The sequence below is a fragment of the Melanotaenia boesemani genome, chromosome 6 (assembly GCF_017639745.1).
Source record: "Melanotaenia boesemani isolate fMelBoe1 chromosome 6, fMelBoe1.pri, whole genome shotgun sequence".
Taxonomy (NCBI): Eukaryota; Metazoa; Chordata; class Actinopteri; order Atheriniformes; family Melanotaeniidae; genus Melanotaenia; species Melanotaenia boesemani.
In genome coordinates this window covers 19,219,795-19,239,251 of record NC_055687.1, presented here as the reverse complement: position 1 = coordinate 19,239,251, position 19,457 = coordinate 19,219,795, and the positions used below count along the sequence as shown (strand labels likewise).

The window sequence follows — 19,457 nt, the reverse complement described above, 5'->3', positions numbered from 1 at the left end:
CTGTTCACCATATCTTATTTAACCTGGCAATTTGTAGATTTGTAGAGACATTGAAAAGCAAAAGAACTGAAGGACATGTTTGACACATGCCATGTGAATTTTATTGTCATTTGTGCCCAGCAGAGTTAATGTTTTGGTTGTGTGTATATGTCCTGTAGTAGTTGTTGTTTCTGCTCAGGAAGTCCCATTGCAGCCATGCTGGGGAGAGAAAAAAAAAAAAGAAAAAGAAAAACAATAAACATAAAATGTCAAGTTTCCAAGCCTCCTTCTGCTTGATTTCACCATTTGCCTTACAAGCACTTCACCTCCCCCTGCTGTGCACCTCAGAAGGGATTTGAAGTGTCACAGCACAAATATCCAAGCGGAGTTGTCTGATGACAGAATGCAGCTCAAGGCAAAACTGTGGGAACTCCCTCACACGGTTCTCAGTGATTACCTCTGAGTTTCCCACATGCGCACATACTACAGCAAAGAAGCCATTGTTACTTAGACACACTAAACATATTATAGGACCGGATGACTTTTTTTCTCCACTGGGTGGAAAAGTGAAGAATAGGGAGAGCAGGAAGTGGGAAGAAAGAGGGAAGACAGACAAAACTATGTCAGACCCCCTTGGGGCAGAAGTATTGTGAAATTCAATCCTAAGCACCCCGCCCAACTTGATCCCTTTTAAATGCACTCACTCATTCTCCCACTCAAAAAAAAGTTGTCTAAACCAGCATAGCAACAGCATTACCTAACAAAACTCAAACTAAGATGTCTTATTAAGTTCTTGATATTTCTTCATGGCAAGCTTATTGTTGGAAAAGCGGTGGCTTTATTTGCTATTTATAAGTACAAAATCTGAAATAAGTAAATTTAATTTAGCATGATTTTAGCTTATTTACTTGGATCTCACTTTAAGATTAGCTTGACTTGATATTAGTTTGACTATCTTTCTGATAAAAATCAATAAAGCAAATTAAATATGTGATTAAATACTATCAATGAGCTCTTTTGGAGTGATAATTACTTTAATTTTTCACTTTAAGAATTGCTTAAAAAGACGAGCCAAACTTATCTGAAGATTTCAAAGCCCTAGTATGCCAGTTTGAGAAACTGTGAATCCAGATTGTCTCATGGAGCAACCACTTTCCCTTTATGCTGCAACAACAGAACTACAATTAAACTAAAGGCCATCACTTATAAAGATGTTAAAATTTTAATGCATGTTATTTTGCATGTATGTCGATCCTCACTCAGTGGTTCTGTGGGTGCAACAAAAAATAAAAAAAATTAACTTGCCCTTAGTTTAAAAAATTATGGAAAAATATTTTAGTATGTGTAAAATGCTATGCAATAACATTAGGATTTATTTAAAAAAACAATGAACTATGATGTGGTTTCTTTTAGATAAATGGGAGTTTTGTAAGGCAAACAGTATAGTTTCCTCCAAACTCCATACGCTTGCATTTAGTTGAAAGCTTTATCTTAAAAAAAAAAAACAAAACAAAAACAAAAGCAGAGTGTGATGTGTTTTTGAATGTCTTTCAGGTTTTTGCAGAACATTCCTTCACTTCTTTGTTCACTGATGAAGTATTATCTACTGGTATGTAGTTCACTTAAGAACAGAGCAGAAGTGCAATTAATGGTGTGACTTATTCTATTGTATCTGCACTAAGAGATGTAATAACAGATGAATCAGTCTGATCCTTTGCCACATCATCCCTTCTCAAGGAGGCCTCGAGCTGTACTCAAATTTAACACACCAGCACGCAGGGTGAGGTTGATCCACATTCCCATGTCAGAGCACAGGTGAAAGGTGTTGAACCAAAGCTGTCAAAATGATGATCTAGCCTTTATTAAGATCCAGCTGTTGTCAGAAAAAACTCAGTCAAGTAATACAGTACAGCAGCAAGCCATCTGCTGCCTCAGTTGTGACAAACAAGGTCAGTAATAAAGTACTGGAGCATTTGCTCTTATGCTTACTAACACTTTATTTCCAAGAACATGCTTTCTCAGACCAGATTTGCATTTGACCTGCAATGAAAACTGCATGTAAAAAAATAGCAAAGTGATCCTGCTCCTTCATGACAGCCTGTAACACAGTAGCTTTGATTTGTCTCCTTCTAGTGGGCAGGTAGACATTTACACAGCTGCACAGTTTTGCAGCATAATCCACTCTCAGCACTTTACACTGTCAACTCGCTCACTTCAGGATGCTTGTTTTTAAAACCACAAATGCTGCAAATGTTTTCAGCATGTAAAATTGAATATCTCAGAATACATATAGTACGGAAGTAAGCATTTACAATGCCTGTTTTGTTGTCAGTACATTAATTACAATGTCTATTTACACTTTGAACAAACTGATTTGATAGTCATTTTCTCTTATGTCCTGATCAGTGCTTCAACAGTCATTGTCTGAAACACAGTTTAAGCATCAACGTGGACACAATGATAGTGAAATCACATAAAACCTAAAGATAACCCCAAATGAAATCGTATAATCATTTAGGTAAAATATTTATCATGCAGGCTGCAGCAGCACATCTGCAGTTTGTCTGCAATGAAGAAGTCTCCTTGATTCCATTTCACTTTTTACAGTTTCAGATCCCTCTATAACAATGAGGCAAATATGACTGTTGTCATTGGGCAAATATGTATTTATAACTACTTAATGTCGTGCAAATATATAAATATTGGTTGATGTCAGTGAATTTTGGACTTTGTTTTAGCGTCCTCCTCTTTTGCTTCCGATGTCAGTGAGGTCACAGAGTTCAAGGGTCAAGGTCTCAGAGTTCGGTCATCAGCAGGGCTCTCATGATCTTCTCTCTGTCCAGCCTGATTTCCTCTCCGCTACAGGTAAACACAAACACACAGGCTGTATATTACAGCATATTTAAACGTAGCCAGTTTTGATTTATTCTGCTTTTATTTATTTATTTGCTACATTGTGAAATTATTATTGAGTATAAAACCATTATTTTAAATAATAAATACAAATACAAATAATAAATACAAACTAATCAACATTAGATTTCCTTTACAAAAGTACACAGTAAAATAATTCATTTTCATTTGGTCTAATTAAATTAAGATACAATAACCTACAGTATGTTTTGGATATGCATCATGGCGCCACATGGAAATCTGGTAAATTTCACAAAAGGATATAGTAAGATCACTGATCAACTAAATATGAATGGAAACACGGTTGCAGCAAGAAACGGGAGGTACAGACCAAGACAACATGCCACTATAATCAGAGCTGCAGGGGTAAAACAAGGACACCATAACTCACATAACCATGCTAAAATAAATAAATATCTGCTTCATTTTTGGCCCAGGAGGCATCAGTGGAGTTTCAGTGAAAACTCAGTGTAAAGGACTGCATAATGTGAACCTCTATTAAAAAAGTGGCAAAAAAGGTGCGCTTTCTAACAATGATCAGAGATTAAATTTTATCCTTAAGAACATAGAAGGAAGTCTGATGCATATTCTTTCTGATGTGATTTTAAGACAAATGAGTTTTGCTTAGAATGACATCAGCGACCAGCTCATTTGGCGTACCTGGCCACCACCGTCACAGCAAATGGCTTGTTGCAACAAAGAAGCACAGAAGTGGGAGTGTGATGATATGGAGCCACATAAGTGCAAAAGGTGCTAAAGCTGATATTTATAATGTAAACATAAAAGTCAATTAAATTACTACTTTACATGAAAGCAAAGTGCCCTCCTGCTCTGTTTAGAAGTCACCTAATGTAAACACCTTTAGTCCAATTATGGATGATTTGACAGTAAGTAATATACTAATATACTTATATCTAAAATCTGTTCTTGTGTCTATTCATTCAGCCTTCCTGTCTGAGGCTTGTTAACTTGTCATAGCTCCTGATTAAAACAGCCTTATTGTGTGATATAAAGTAAGCAATACCACAACAATATTGTAAATGTTGATTCACATGAATCAAATGCTGGAAAGATGATAACTACCTCTTAACTAACAATGCTAGCTTTGATATAATCTCAATGTTTTGTATAATTTTTGTCTGCATTGTGATTGTGATGTGTAAATATAGTGTTTCCCGCATTATGGTGTACTTCATCAAGCATGGAGTGAAGGTGTGTTACCTTTCGTTATGGGCAGCGAGGTAAGGGACGAGGTGAGGAATGGAGCTACGGTAGTAAGAAGGGGAAAGGTGAGGGGAAGGCGAAGGAGAGGGACAGCATGGACTACCCAGCTCCAGTGCTGGCATATTATCCACCTGAAATACACATCAGTGTATGCACAGACACATTCCTCTGTTTACTTAAAGATAATGCAGAAACAGTGAATTAACCCCCAAAGGTGATGAATAGTGCACTACAGCCAATAAAGCATGCATTATTAAGAGTTTTTACAGTGTATGTGTGTGGGTGTTACCTGTGGGTATATAGATGGCTGTATCTGTTTGTCCAATGAGCTGCTAGATCCTAACTTGCCTGCTCTCTGAGAGGAAATCGCTGCAAGTGCTTCTGGCAGATTATCTTCATCTTCATGGTTACTGATGAGGAACAAAACGGAAGCGTGAATGGGTTACACAACCTGCAGACTGTGCTGAACAAAATGTCAGAGACTGCTCAGCTTTTGTTAGAAAGTACTCAGAGGGTATTTATCTCAGACAGTTACCCACCTTTAGAAACCCAAGAACTTATTGAGAGCACCAGCTGTCAGATACAATCAGTTGGTATGTATACTCACAAGCTGAACTGTCGGACGAGGCGTTTCCTGCGGTTGGAGCTTGGATTTGCCTTGGCTTGCAGTTCCTCTTGTGTTGAATTGCAGTCCTGCCTGTGGGGTGTCTTATCTGTTGTCAGACTTGATGCAGCTGAGTCTTGGGATGAGCTCTTACACCTGAAAAGCAGAGGCGTCACACAGGAGGGTAAGTTATAGTTTGCAGAAAGATGTGTAAACATGGAAGAAGAGGGGGTGGGGTACCGGCCTGTCACTGAGGGTCTCATTTGAATTCTTCCCTCTAGGCGTAGTTGGGGCATCCTTCTTCATTGTGCAGGATAAAAGGATAGAGACATTACCTTTGGTGATGCTGCCAAAAATTTGAAATGGAGATTTAAAAAGGTAATTGGTGGGAAGTTAGATTTGGTATTCACCCTGAAAGCTGCTTCCATCTGTGCCTTGAGGATATTGCATTTGAGGTGGTCAGGGAGCATTGCTGGGGAAGCAGGAGGGTGCAGAGACTTTTCAGACAATTGCTTCTCCTCTCCCTGCCAAGAGAACACAAAGAATGGTGATAAGACCTGAAAACATCTCATTGGGACATAAAAATATCAAATGATAAAATGGCTAACCTTGTTGTCAATGTTGACATGGAGTGAGGGCCATGGAGGAGAATCACTTTCTGACTCCAGAGCTTTAAGCAGAGACTGAGAGATGTCCAACTCATCTGCAGGGCAGGGAGGAGCTCTGCGTTCTAAATAACACAGTGTTTAGTAAGACGTCTCTCCCACAATACTGGACAATCACAATTTAATTTCCCCCACTGGACTGAGATATGCTAGAAGACAGATTTATTAAAGGTCCGATGGACATATGACATAACGCTGATAACGTAAAGGGAATGGTTCCATAATTGGATAACTTATTGAACCAGAGCACTACTTTGAATCAGACACTAACATAGTAGACAACACTTTTACCAAACCTCTTTCCAGTTTTTGGAAGATACTTTAAATAGTTGTACAGAAATAAGTCAACTGCATGTGACAAGGCAGCGATCAGTGTACAGGACAATTATCAGTCATGTGCATCCTGAGCCGACAAAGGCTTCAAAGATGACTGATGATGATCTGAGTTCTTTTTTTGAGATACAGTAAAAGCCAAATGAGACCTGTGAGTCCCTCATAAATGTAAAGATTTGCAGAAGGAGAAGATAACACATCTCCTTCAATGTTATTTTGGAGCCTATGGTTGTTGCTTGAACAAAAGTGAATCTTGAACAGATCAAGTAAATTGACCCTCTTAACAGGAACGGTTTGTAGCAGTAATTGAAAAGGAGGCTGGATAAATTAGAACGTTATTCAAAAAGCTCTAAAGGTCATTGGTCAATTTTTACATTACATTAATTATGCTTGATCATGCAGAGATTATTTGCGAGGATACCTAAGAACCAAATGCTTTTCACTGACAACACTGTATTTGCAAAAGAATAGAATTAACTCTGACAAATGCAGTTTAATGACTGTGTAATCTGGGTGAACTGAACTTTTAAATTACACAGCACTGAGCAAGGAAAAGAGCATCGGCATAAAGTCCAGACACATTTATGCATCAACCTTTCTTGGCTGACAGTACTCACTATTCTTGGTGTGTGTGTGGCAGAGAGTGTCCTGGCTGTGAGTGTGGCGGCGGTGATGATGGTGGGTCTTGCCAGAGTATGAATTCTCATTCTCTGATGAGCTGTACTGATGGTCTGTAGCAGGACCACTCAGCGGGAAACTGTGGAAGACACATGGAGTCAAAACAAGCCTCTAAATAGAAAGTCTTTTGCATGTAACAAACTGCAAATATCCAAATAAATCTACAAAATCTAAGCTGTAAACATTCTCATTACTCAAAAAATTCATATCAACAAAACCCCCACTACTAATGATGAATGAGACAATACTGCAAACATTACTGGTTTTCTTTGTTACCAACCCCTTAAAGAGGGAATGCATCTCCGTATTTCATTATTCACATTTTTTGGCATCTTATTATTTTTATTTTCCACTAAGAATTTAATGCACTGGGAAAAAATATGAAACACTGACACAACCTAATAACTGAAGTAATCTGTCACATCAAATATTTTAGCAATGACTCTGTAAAACTGATTTAGTTTAACCTGAAACTTTTGACTTAATGTAAACTCATAATTTAATTTCTTTCAAATAAAGAATCCAAATCACTATGATTCAATTTAATAGAAAGTTAGCTTGAAAGATTTAAGTTGTTCCTAACTAAATGTTTGTGTTATCCAAAAGCAAATTCATACTCACATTTTACTAAAAAACGTATGTTTTTAGCTGCACACTTTACCACGTCATTTTATTTTATTAATAAGGAGAATAATACTGCAGCATGTACAAATGACAAATATCCACAGCATTCTGCCCCTTCGTTTCTACCACTTGTGCAATTCAAGTATAATCTAGTGATGGATGTCTATTCTTGTCCTGTCCTTCACAGTCATGGTGCCAACTTTAATATTCAAATAAAACAAAATATTCCAACAGCATTATCTAAATGTGAACATAACACATGGCAGTAAAGCACACAACTCAAATTTATAGGGTCACAAAAGGTCAGATTTCTGCTGAATATTAATTTCTCATGAGTCTTTAAACAAGTTGAATCTTTTAAGTTGACTTTTTAACTAAACTGAGTCAGAGTGATTCAGGTTCTTTATCTGAAGGAATTTGAATAAGTCTGACTGCTGAGTTGAGCTAATTTGATTAATTAACTTGGACAAACTTAATCCAATCATTTGTTACAAATGGAAGCAGTTTATTTAAGTTGATTCTACAATTGTCTTGATTGCAATTTAATTGAATCAACAAAAGTAAAGTGTTATCATCAACCAAAAGAATTAGGCAGGATTAATGTAAAAAAGGCTTTAGATGAACCACAGGCCAAATACACTTTTTAAAAACTGTTCAAAATCTTGAGACACGGCTCATTTATTTCTATTTTGCCTCCAAGCAGCCTCTTGTAGTCTTTTAAAGTGGCCTGGAGCAATTTTCCCCGGGCTTTCCCAAGAGATTGGCCGACATGGTTGTCACTCATTGTGAGTCTAGTTCTTGTACCTGATCCTTTTCAGAAGAACCAGTTTTTGTCTTTGTCTCTCTTTTTTTTTTTAGGTAAATTTTTGGTAAGTTATTTACCACTGACCTTTGGATTTTTCAAGAATGTAAGTATATCTAAATCAAGTGATAAACCAGAGTTGTGTTTACAATAACAACTTAGCAATGGTATCTAGGAATCTATTTTAAATAGTGTCTTTAGGCACTGTGGTTGCAGAGACAGTTTGTTTGCATTTGCATTTGTTTGCAATCCAACAAAGACTCAAAGCAGGACTTGAGAGATAAATCTGAACCCTTCAGTTGCTCACTGAAGCTTTATCAGAAACAGTCTTTGTGGGAGGGTGGATGTCAAGAAGCCTTTCATACATAAGAGAAACGGGGAGAAAAAGCTGGGAACGAAAACTGGACTGAAGATCAGTGGCAACAGGTCTTATGAAGTAATAAATCCACCCCAGTGCTTGAACAACAACATCTTTGGAACAGTGTAGGATCATCTCAACAGAGAACAGAACAACTTCAACTTCAAAAGAAGAGCTTAGGAAGTCCTTCAGAAAGCCTGGAGAACTTTTCCTGAAGAACATTCAGGCTTAGTTAAATAATGAAATTGCTCATGTCAAATATTGACTTTCAACCTTGTTAGAACAGTAAAAACTCTGTTTTTGCCTTATTGATGTTTGCGCCTAAATTGATGCACCTTCATCCTGCTTTCCTTGCAACATATACAGGAATGACGGGCAGCTCAAGACCTTTGCACAATACTGTAGGGCTTGAATGATTTGCTATCATACCATTGTGTTTTTATTTACATTTATCAGTGTTTCAGTTTTTTTTTTGCAATAGTTTGTAGGAAAGACCTTTGCAGATTTTGCATTTTGAGCTCATAACCTCTTTATTTATTTTAGAAGCAACATGGCAAGATTCCTAAAAGTAAAATGCAATATGAACAGACTTAAAAACACAGAAGGGGACACACAACATTGGCCTCATTTTCTGTAAACAGTTAAATTATCAAATAGATAACCTGATGTAACATTAATGTAATGTTTCGTAAAAAAAAAAAAAAAAAAACCTACTTTGAAAGCACAACACCACATATGCAGGACTACTTTTCTGCTTCACACTGAGCTATGAACTATAAACAAAGCAGCATAATTTCTAAACCAGCACAGACCATATTTGCAGCACTGGACCCCTTCCACCTGCTGAGAATTACCTCATTCGGCACTCTAATCTATTCATTTCCCTTGCATTTGCAATTGGGAATAATTTAGTTGTCACAATATTTTAAGCCATGAAAACAAAGTCACATTAAAGGCAGATTTGAGATCTTGCAGTAAACATACAAAGAGATTAAAACATCAAGCTTGACTACATAAAAAATATCTATATACAAAGCAAGGCACAGGTCTGTTAAAGCTGTCTTCATCTCATTTGTGTTCAGGTGGCATTTTTGTTTTAGTTTATGTCCATGTTTTAAAGGAAAATATCTGTACTATGCACCATACATCTGTAGCTGAGATGACACAAATACAAACTGATGCAGTATATTTGCTCAACTTTCTAAAGTGGTACAAGGTTGAGGAAGAGGATTTTATGTAACTTGGAGTCATTAAGTTAAGCCTCATAAAGTGTAAGTCACACTGAATCAGAAATAAGGCTGTGATGAAAACATCCTTATACTTTACTGAGGTATAACCATCAGAAGGAACGAACTGCAGCAGCTGGGGTGATGAGTGGTTCTGTAAGTGTCAACAGTGTAAATAAGTCAGAAGAATCAGCAACTCAAACTACAAAAAAGTAACTTCCTGCAGGTTTTAGAACATACACTGGTCCCTTTCATTTTATACCCTTAATTCTGCCCAATTCTCCCTCCATGTGTCCCTCTTCAACTTCCAAAAACTCTGGTCAGAACAATAAGGTCCTTTACACTGTGAAGAAGGTGGACACAGACAAGTAGATGTGATAAACGCATGGAGACAGAACTGATGAGGATGAATGAGACGGGTCCATTAGCAGAGCTTCTCTCTTTGTGGCGGCAGTCTGTGTTGGTCTCAGAAATCCAAAACCGATTCCCAGGTGAAAGAAAGGTCAAAGAGCAGTCATGACCTTATCCCTGTAAACCAAACTGGCAGATCCTTTCAGGGTGCTGGTGGTTCGTTCAGGGACGGGAGGATGCCTGGACACTGGACTCGCACCCTCAAAGGAAGGTCTAAACACAATGTGTAGATGGAGGATCACACACACAAGCATGGAGGTAGACAAGACAAGAGGGAAGGGGTATGAGTGACATGAAGTATGATGAGAAACAGATAATGTGGAGTATGGAGGCTCTCTGCATGGTCTGTGGGCTTACCTGTGCGATGGCGTGTGGCCGGAGGGGTGCAGGTATACTGGGGGTGAGAGTGCAGAGTGGGGCAGATGCCACGCCTCGTGACTGATAGGAATGTTGTGCTGGTACTGAAGGGGGAGGAGAGGATTGAAAAGGAACTCAAATTAAATGTTGCCACAAGCCAGATTGGTTGCTGTCATATGTGTATCAGTGCGTGTGTGTGTGTGTGTGTGTGTGTGTGTGTGTGTGTGTGTGTGTGTGTGTGTGTGTGAGTGCGTGCGCGGATGAAAGAGGGTTATCTGAGGTTGCTCACCGCATGCAGGCTGGGATCAGGGCTGGCATGAGAGCTGCAAAAGAATGTCAACTATCACTGAGCAGATATGCACAAAAACTGATTTTACACACAAAATATTATTTTAATCTTTGTGCTGTACAAGCTAAAGTTCTAAGAATATAGAAAAACCTACAAAGTCAAAACACTTTTACTTGTCGTTTACAAAGAGCTACTTTTTTGTGTTAGAGTAAATCCAGGCAGTTATGTGGATTAAGGTCAAGGATAGGGGATCAGGAATGAATGTAATAAGGGGAATGCCCTCACAAAGATAGCAATGTGAATGTGTGCATTCTGTCTGTTTGTGTGTTTCTGAGTGTATGTTTTACCTGATATGTTGAGGCTTGGCTGGAGAAATGGAAACTGGTAGGGAGATGTAACATCAGTTAGCAGAGAAACATGCAAGTAAGTAAGGCATTTCACCTTAATTTATGCCATTTATGAGTCAGTCCAGACTCTGCAGATATGTTATTACTCTGCTGCTCAAGACTTGAATCTTTGAATTTACATAGTTGATCTGAATGATAGATGTGAGTCTAAAAGGTGTTGGGAAATAATTGCTGAAAGTCTTGGGGTAAATACAGGCTGTAGTCTACATTTTCATCTTTTGTGATGGGTAGCTTAAAGGGAGGTAGTTGCACATGAGCCTGTCAGGTCACTGCAGCTGTCAGAAGGTGAGAATTATGGAGTGAGAGTACAACATGTGTTTTTGACAAAGAAAGGTGATGCTCATGCCCAAAAATATGACCTTTACTTTCAAAAAGAAGCAGAGCTGTTTTGCGTTTATTAGACGTATCAAATTACAACATAATATTGAATATTTTAAGAGAGCCACCTTTGAAAGGGCTGATGGTTTCACAGGCTGAAAGTTTTCTCAGCTTCATGCTTTTATGGAGCAAATTTCAGAGTGTAAGAGAAAACATTGTGCGACCTTTATGATAACACAAAAGGGCTCATAGAGGACAGAACAGGTGTTATTAGTCATCCATATTTTCTATGTGCTCATAAGACTCACCTTTGCCCAGTGATTGTGTGCGGGAGGGGTACCGTTTGCTCGGCATTCTCTCAAATGTGCTGGCTCGCCTCAGTCTGCCTCCATGAGTGGCCTGATACTCAGTCTTTCCACTGAGGAAAAAGCCATAGATGACATGATGAGTGAGAGTTATTATTACAAACTTAGTCATAATCTTTGCCAAGCTGCAGGGTTACTGAGTTTGTAATGTTTTACAAAAAAGAAAAATGGGGTTAGAAAGAAAAACTCATTGATGGGCATAATAAGAAATTTTTTAATTAGTTCAAAGGGCATCATTATTTTTGATGATGAATCACTCATTCAAAATCCAGCATTAGCAAAAATACAAAAAGCATAAATGACGAATTGAGATCGAGATTCAACGTAAAAACTGATATGAGAGAAAAACACTGCCCAAGTGTTTGTTTTTGCTTCCACCATCTGTACTATGAGTGTTTATCCACTGACAACAGAGCACCTTCACACAATTTTGATTGAGCTGCTCCAACAAATAACAGGAAGTGCCCTTCAAGTGTGAGAATTAGCTTTGACCATCTCTGATAATAATCAGAAGAAAACAAACAATATGAAGGGAACATCTCAGTCACCATAGGAACAGATCCATGTAACCATAGATACAGTGTAACCATAGATACAAAGGCTCTGTTTTATGTGACAGATTATTCCCCATATGCTGGTAAGTAGTGCTGGCCACAGCTACCTGAGCCTGACGATGTGAATTATCCTTCTTTACTCTCAGTACAGGAAACTGCTCTGAGACTACAGGGCAGGTGTGAGGCAGCCTCTGTGCTTTACCTGAATCTGAAGCGGGACCCCAGTCGTGTGAACTCGCTGTGGCTGGCTTTTCCTGTGGTTGGCTGGCGCAGACGGAAGAAGGCATGGCTTTCCACAGCGCACTTCCACAGGTGTTTGCAGCTCTTGGCGCTGGCTAGCTGGAACACAAACGTGTGCTCCTGCTCACGACCCTTCACGGTCAAAGGAGCAGATACAGTCAGTCCCCTTCTGAAATCATTATGGGAGGGGAGTTTGGGCACATTTGCCACTGGAATGTAAAAAGGAAGCAAACCTGATCATCGTCCTCCACCACCACCAACGTGAGGCGACTCTTTCTGAAATCTAATCGTGTGATTTTGGGCCTGAGTAAACACACAAAGAGGCACAAATGAATAATAAAACCAAAGACTTTCTTGACCTACTACCACATCCAGCCACATAACATAAATGTGTTTGAGTTTTGAATCCCTTACCAAAAGAAAAGGCCAATTTTGTTGGAGCCTTCAAAGACCAAGATGCCAGTTGGAGTGAGACCCAGTGCATATTCTCCTCCATCTCTGCCCTGAAGACACAACATCACACACATCTTTTACTCTAACACCACAGTGGAATATAGAAATTGATATCTGTGGTAGTAAAATGTACTCGCACACCTTGACAAAGTGCATATCTACGCCGTAAAGTTCCAGCCACTTGCATTTGTTGAGAAAAGAAATCTCTGCTTGAGACGGACTCTTTCCCCTGAGGGCGAAAAAAAAAAGAAAAAGAAAAAAAGACACAATGCTGTGCTTTCACAACAAAAATATCGCTTTGGTTCTGACTGATTAGCAGCTCAGCCTCAAAAAGAAACAACACCTGCTGCTGCATGACCTCTGAGCTCCTAAGTAAAGAATGGGCAAGTAATTATCAGTGTGCATCTCCAGCTCAGTCTTGCAGGTGTGTTGTAAGGTTGACCATAACCTTAGGCTGCCCTTACATGAATCCCCCGACCCTGTGAAGTTCTGCATACAGTATATAAGTAATCTAATCTGAGATGGGCACAATCAGAGCACAGTTGGGTTAAATAATGCCCAGAATCAATCAAGACCCTTCAGAGATTAATCCCATAATCCTTCACGCAGACCAGTGATACAGAGGCTGAGGAGGAAGAGGCGAGTGCAGAGGGATGGTGAATTGAGACACCCTTGTCAGAGAAAATGCTGGTGCTGACATGCGGCAGTAGAATGACTTCCTTTCCTGCCCTGTGCGCTGCTTTCTGCTCTCGTTGTTTCATCCACTACGAAGAGAAACCTGCTCAGGTCAAGTTGCCGGTCACTGGATGCCCTCCAGTAAGCCAATTTGACAGTGTGGAGGTATTTGTGGTAGCACACGAAGGCCCCCTTTTTAGGATGTGCAGAAGGAACACTAAACTGCTCTTTGATGGAATTTCATCCTTACCTGAGCTCCAGCCACCTGCCGAAGATGTCTGCCTCCATGGCCTCGCTCTGTTTGGGGGTGAAACGAAACTCTGACACCAGCTCAGGAGAGTGTTCCAAGGGGTCGCAGTCCCCCAGCTCACCTGGATGTAGATGCACACATTCATAACATTTATTCTGTGCAAATTAAACAAAAAGTTGCCATAAGTTTTGAAAATAATTTAACAAAATGTGACTGGTGTGCCCCCTCAGGATGGTAAATCTCATTATATAAACAAACCTAAGTTGATAAAAATTTTTTACATACTTTGTAAACAATAAGCCGCCAGCTCCACAGACACATCATACGGACATTTTAACCTGACGAGAGAAAACCAGATATTCATGAGCAACTGTTTGTGCACTACACAAATCAAAACATGAGTTAACGTGTGTAGGAGAGACAAAAAAAAACATCTAAATGCCTTACACTGCGTGTATGTGTGAGAGAGCGTGTCAAGGAGGAAAAGAGCAACCCTTTTCCTAAAATAAGCAGCCCTCTGCTGTTCTTGATTTTGAGCTTTATAATAGAGTTGGACTCAGGGGATCCGTGGCCCAGATACAGGCGCTAACACACTGTCTGAAGTGTGTGTTTGCACAGCCAGGTCTGTGTTTGTGTGTAAGAAACAGATGTTGTTGTACAAACGTCCCCCAAAACTCTAGCGGAGATGACCTGTGTGCAGATGAGTGTGTTTATTCAAAAGGTTAATGTTGCTGATGAGACATGGACGTCCTCATAAATTATGATGATGAACCTGAAAGTGACTTGTGGGGATGTTTGTTTATACTGTTGCCGTTTCTGTTTCCACTCTTTCTGCTGAGCTATCACAACACAAGCAGAGTCAATCTTCTGATCTAATTCTTGACAGAAAAGCAAATAATTTCCTAGAATATGCAGCAATACTGCAATGAATATGCTATTACTTCAAAGCATAAATGGGCAAGAACATTAAAACTATCTAGCTGTTAAAATGCTTTGTAGGCCCTCTTTGTGTGTGACCTGTGGTGTTTTGCACTACATAACTGGCAGCAGAGTTTGGAAGCCGGGTCAACAACTTTCTTTGTGTCTGTGCTTGACTACATTGTTTTGATCTCTGTAAAAAAAAGCCTCCTTTTTTTTTTGTAGATTAGTGTCTCATTTATGAGGATAACAAAGATGGCAAGATACAGCTCTGTGGTCAGAAGTAGAAAAAGGTTCAATTTTAAATGATGAAATGATCCTAAAATGTATATACTTGTTGTAATGTATATATTCTTGTTTGAATTCATGCTTGTGTTGTTCTTCCTCTCAAATGTAAGTCGCTTTGGATAAAAGCGTCTGCTAAATGACTGTAGAATAGAATAGAATAGAATAGAATATACTGTATTTATCTTAGAGCAAAAATAATAATCCAATGCCTTAGCAACCAGATCAATGATTATCAGCATTATTCTTTTCCTGCTTGGTGTAAATAACGTTGGCATGTGTCTTCATTTTTTTGCGTGCAAAAAAGAAACTTACTTGCCAGACAAAATGTCTTGTCGAAGCTGCAGCACAAACAGATACCTGTCAGTTTAACAAACAAAACAAATGAGGTCACAAGATGATAAATCAATGGATGTATCACAGGTTTTTCCTCATGTCTGACACATAATTTGCTTTAACAAGTCTCTGTCCATTTGGCCTTGATTTGAATTTGCACACAGAAGCAAAGTAATTAGCTTATGTCCCCTTTAGACCTCTGTGCTGGGCTCTAGAGAGCTAACTGTGCATGTATATCTCTGTGTGTGTGTGTGTGTGTGTGAATTTTACCGTGTAAATTCCTCACGCAGGTTATTTGGCTCTGAAGAGTAAAACTTCACTCTGAAGAAGAGTCTGTAAGGCTGGCCGTCTAAAAGAAATGAAAACAGACCAGAAAGTGTAAAGATAAAGACAAGGAGCACAATGAAGCAGTAACTTATGGAGATTAATTTAATAAAAATAAAACCTTCTTATGATTTATTTTGTCAATTTAATCTCATCCTTCCACTGTAGCCTTTCCATCTGGCTCATTCATCACTGTCATAAATCTAGAAGAGTCTGTTCACTCACATTTCTCTGATGCTTTACTCCTTCTTTCATGTTTTATGTCAACATCTATCAGATCCTTTCATGCTACAGAATAACAATAATATTCATCTCTCTCCCCTCCTACTGCACCATTTATTCCTCTGATAAAAACTGGAAAGCAAATAAGGGTATGGCTCCTAATGCACGTGCTAATCACTGTGTCAACATTAGATAATGCTCCACCTGCTCCCCACTTACCTGCTACCACATGCACATACAGTAGGTTACACAATTTTCTGCACACACACTAATTAGGAAAACATTTGAGGCATGGTGAACGTACCTCTGATCTGTTTCTTTATAGGTTTGGTCATATCCAGCCAGTGCTATTAGAACGTAAAAGTAGAAAGGTTAGAGCGACTTATATCAGCATGTGGTCCACACTTGAGATAAGAGCTTTTTACTCACTGAAACTTGATCTGTGTCCATGAACTGTAATCCAAAGTAGTCTGTCTCAACCAGATCAATGTGATACATGATCTGATCAAAAAGGTCCTGACCTTTGGATTTGCTCTAGAAAATAAGAAAGAAAAAAGAGAATTATTATTTTATCTGCTGTTGCAGTTAGGAAGGGAAGCAAATGTAAGAAGGTGCATTGATGAGATAGGCAAAAATCCCTGAGGGAAACGCCCGTATTCAGGCTTTTGACATAAACACACAACCAAGGACACATGTTGGCACAGTAAAGCACAAACTGCAGCATATTGTCCTGAACTTCTTGGGAGTAGTTTATGAGTAGATGTGACTCATTGGCCCATAAGAAGACATAACCTGAGTCTGACCCATATAAAACACAGAGGGCATGTAGAGAAATGACAACCTTGTACTTTGGATCCTGATAACAAGTCGAAACTTCCCTGTTGGTGCGAATGTGTGAGGAAATCAGTGGTATTAAGGGATTGAGGACAGAAGAAAAATAGCTTGTGTTCATTCTGCAGCTTGTAGTTTAGACAGGCTGATTGGAGTCATAGCCTTTATCATCTTAACAAGCAACCAAGAGGAATAATTTACAATGAAGATTAAAAAAAAAATCTCTGTTGTGTTTTGGCTGTTTTCAGCTTGAAATGACACACTAATAGCCTTTAAAAGGTGAGTTTCGGCCGTGCTTGGTGCACCTGTAACGGCACCTTTGGGAAAACAAGAGAACATGAACGAGCTTGTTCCAACACACCTGTGACTAAGCCACCAGCTTGACAAGTCATGTGTCATTTTAAACGGTAATACCCAGGAGAAGCTGTGGCTTTGTTTTATTTCTATGATCTCCCTGCAGCAGGACAAGAGAGAAACTCTCTGGCCTGATAACCCACAATACACTAACTGAGAGTTTTAGAAAGTGACGCACGCAACAGCTTCAGTGACACACACACAACCTTTAAAATGAAAACATCTTATGAGGAGCCACTCACGCACACATGCCCACACACTCACTCATCATCCCACCTACCCCTTGCATGCTCGTCTGTGGCACAGAGTCCCCATAGTGGTAAATCAGATCAGGGAGTCAGGGAATAGAGACAGACTGAGAGGAAGAGGGAGATGGAGATGGAGGGAGTGCAGGAGGAAAGAGAAAGAGATGAAGGAGGAGGAGGAGGCAGGGAGTGAAAGAATAAGATGATGAGCAAGGGAGAAAGGCCACTGAGGGAGTGTAAAAGAAGATTATGAGGGAGGATGGCTCAAGGAAGGGAGCCAAAGCATAGATTGCTTGAGGAAGATCAGATGTGAGCAAACAGAGTGGAAAAAAAGTGGAGAGAAGATGCCATAAATGAGCAAACAGGAGGGGATCTGCTTCAGGTCTGAACTAGTTAAGAGTTCCCTGCAGTCAGAATGAGGAAGCAAAGTGATAAAGAGCAGCATCTGGAGCTGCACCTCTCACTACAAAGAAAGACATACATATTACAAGAAGAGATACACACTGTTGGCACTGACAGTCTGGTGACAGGTAACTCCGGATGGATTCCTTTTAAGCACGTGTAGTCAGTTAGAACTTAACAGTTAATCACAACGACCAATCTGTGTTTAGAAATATTTAAATAAAAATTAAAATAACAGTGCTTCCGATTTCATGATGGAGTCTGATGTGACTCATTTAATTTGACCTTAAGTCAAAATAAAATAACATTTGCATTAACAGAGTCATTAAAGCTCCCAGCATTTATTCAAACACATCTTCAAATATTCTGTGTAATAAATCAGCAGCTTTTTTTTCACTAAACGCTGATTACAACTTTGCACTTGCTAAATTACTGGAGAAGTAAAACACTGATCTAAATAATCACTTCTCACAATCAACCAAACTTTCATCATGTTGAAATTATAGCCTAATTATAAACTGAATTTTAAAGGCTGTAATTAAACTTAAAGCAGCCCAGCCTTGGACATTTGAAGGTGGAAATCACAAGGAAGACCCAAAAGGACTCCACAGTGCCCCCCGTGCCACAACTTGACGCACAATGACCTGAGCTACCAACTTGCCCTGCCACTTGCACTCTTGCTTAAACACTCTGGACAGTGAAAACACGCAGCGTTCAGGCTTCAGTGCACTCACAGGCAAATCCACGTTGACATCCGAGCCGTCCAGCAGCAGGACGCGGCAGGTGATGGTGGTCCTGGCCGTCCCGGCCGCCGGGATGTGGACCGGTGCTCCTCCGGTCACCACAGCGGGTGCGTGGACGACCTGCTGCTGATGGGGCAGGAGCAGAGGGTTCCCGGTCACCCCCCCTACTCCTCCCCCCCCACTTCCTGCTCCCCCTTTACCGTCCCGCTCATCTCTCTCTCTCGTCTGGAAGCGGCTGCGGGACCGACGGCTGAATGTCCGGCGCAAAAAGCCCATCATCTTTCTGATCCACAAGGCGAGGAGGTCCGTGTTGTGTCCGTCAGAACTGCTACACAGAACAGCCGCGGCAGCTGGGGTGCTGCTGCTGTCGCCGCCGCCTCCTCCTCCTCGTCCTCCCCGGGGCGAGGAGTCACTCAGCAGGCACGAATGAGACTTCAGGGCTGCCGATCAGTCCTCGGGCTGGATGTCAGCAGCAGCGGGGGACTCCGGCCGCATACTAATGAAACTAACACAGATCGACTACCGAGGCGCCAACCAGTTGATTTCCAGTCATTCGGTCCGGTATGATGGCAGGACTGTCACGGAAATACAAGCAACCCTCCTCCTCCCCTGTCCTGTCCTCTCTCGTGCACCTGCCTCCTGCTTCGCTCGCTGTTGCGCACCGACTCTAAAATCCCGGAGAAATCCCGTCCGACGCTCCGCAGTAGGAACCCTGAGTCACACGGGGTCGGCGAGGGAGGGGGGATATCTTACCACCTCTGGACCGGACCGGACTTCGGTGGTTGTTGCTTTTTATTCCCACCGGAGAACCGAAACTATTAGTCTACCTCACAGGTAAAAGTCAACCAGCGAAACTGGACAAACAGCATAATCTGCGCCTGCGTAAAAACAGCGCAGAACAAACTTCTGTTCCTCCCGACTGGCCGACCCATTAGTGCCAGAGATAGAGCGCCACCTATCTGTCACAGGGACCTGCCTGCCCTAATGCTCAATATTTTTGGTTCCCAAGCTAGGGAGTCGAGGAGCCGAAGGGCTTCTGAAGGGTTTTCCAGAGGCCCACAGCGTAGTGATG

At 40.4% G+C, this 19,457-nt stretch overlaps 1 protein-coding gene across 3 annotated transcripts; it reads right to left on the bottom strand.

The window, feature by feature from the left end:
• Window positions 1-1,818: 1,818 nt before the first annotated feature.
• Window positions 1,819-19,304, bottom strand: epb41l4b (erythrocyte membrane protein band 4.1 like 4B). 3 transcript variants are annotated; one of them, XM_041987623.1, is made up of 23 exons: window positions 18,377-19,304; window positions 16,240-16,344; window positions 16,115-16,157; window positions 15,535-15,613; window positions 15,244-15,288; window positions 14,011-14,063; window positions 13,726-13,846; window positions 12,942-13,029; window positions 12,762-12,850; window positions 12,581-12,650; window positions 12,310-12,479; window positions 11,497-11,606; window positions 10,811-10,844; window positions 10,464-10,497; window positions 10,175-10,278; window positions 6,336-6,475; window positions 5,329-5,450; window positions 5,131-5,244; window positions 4,965-5,017; window positions 4,724-4,876; window positions 4,406-4,526; window positions 4,114-4,247; window positions 1,819-2,838 (listed from the first exon to the last, which is right to left on the bottom strand). In XM_041987623.1, exons 1-23 carry the CDS (start codon window positions 18,662-18,664, stop codon window positions 2,775-2,777), a joined length of 2,334 nt encoding a protein of 777 aa, XP_041843557.1. In that variant the 5' UTR covers window positions 18,665-19,304; the 3' UTR covers window positions 1,819-2,774. The 3 variants fall into 3 exon arrangements, with proteins under 3 accessions (XP_041843557.1, XP_041843556.1, XP_041843558.1); XM_041987622.1 differs by having other exon boundaries at window positions 4,965-5,020; window positions 18,377-19,303; XM_041987624.1 differs by lacking the exon at window positions 4,114-4,247 and having other exon boundaries at window positions 4,965-5,020; window positions 18,377-19,302.
• Between the last annotated feature and the right edge of the window lie 153 nt (window positions 19,305-19,457).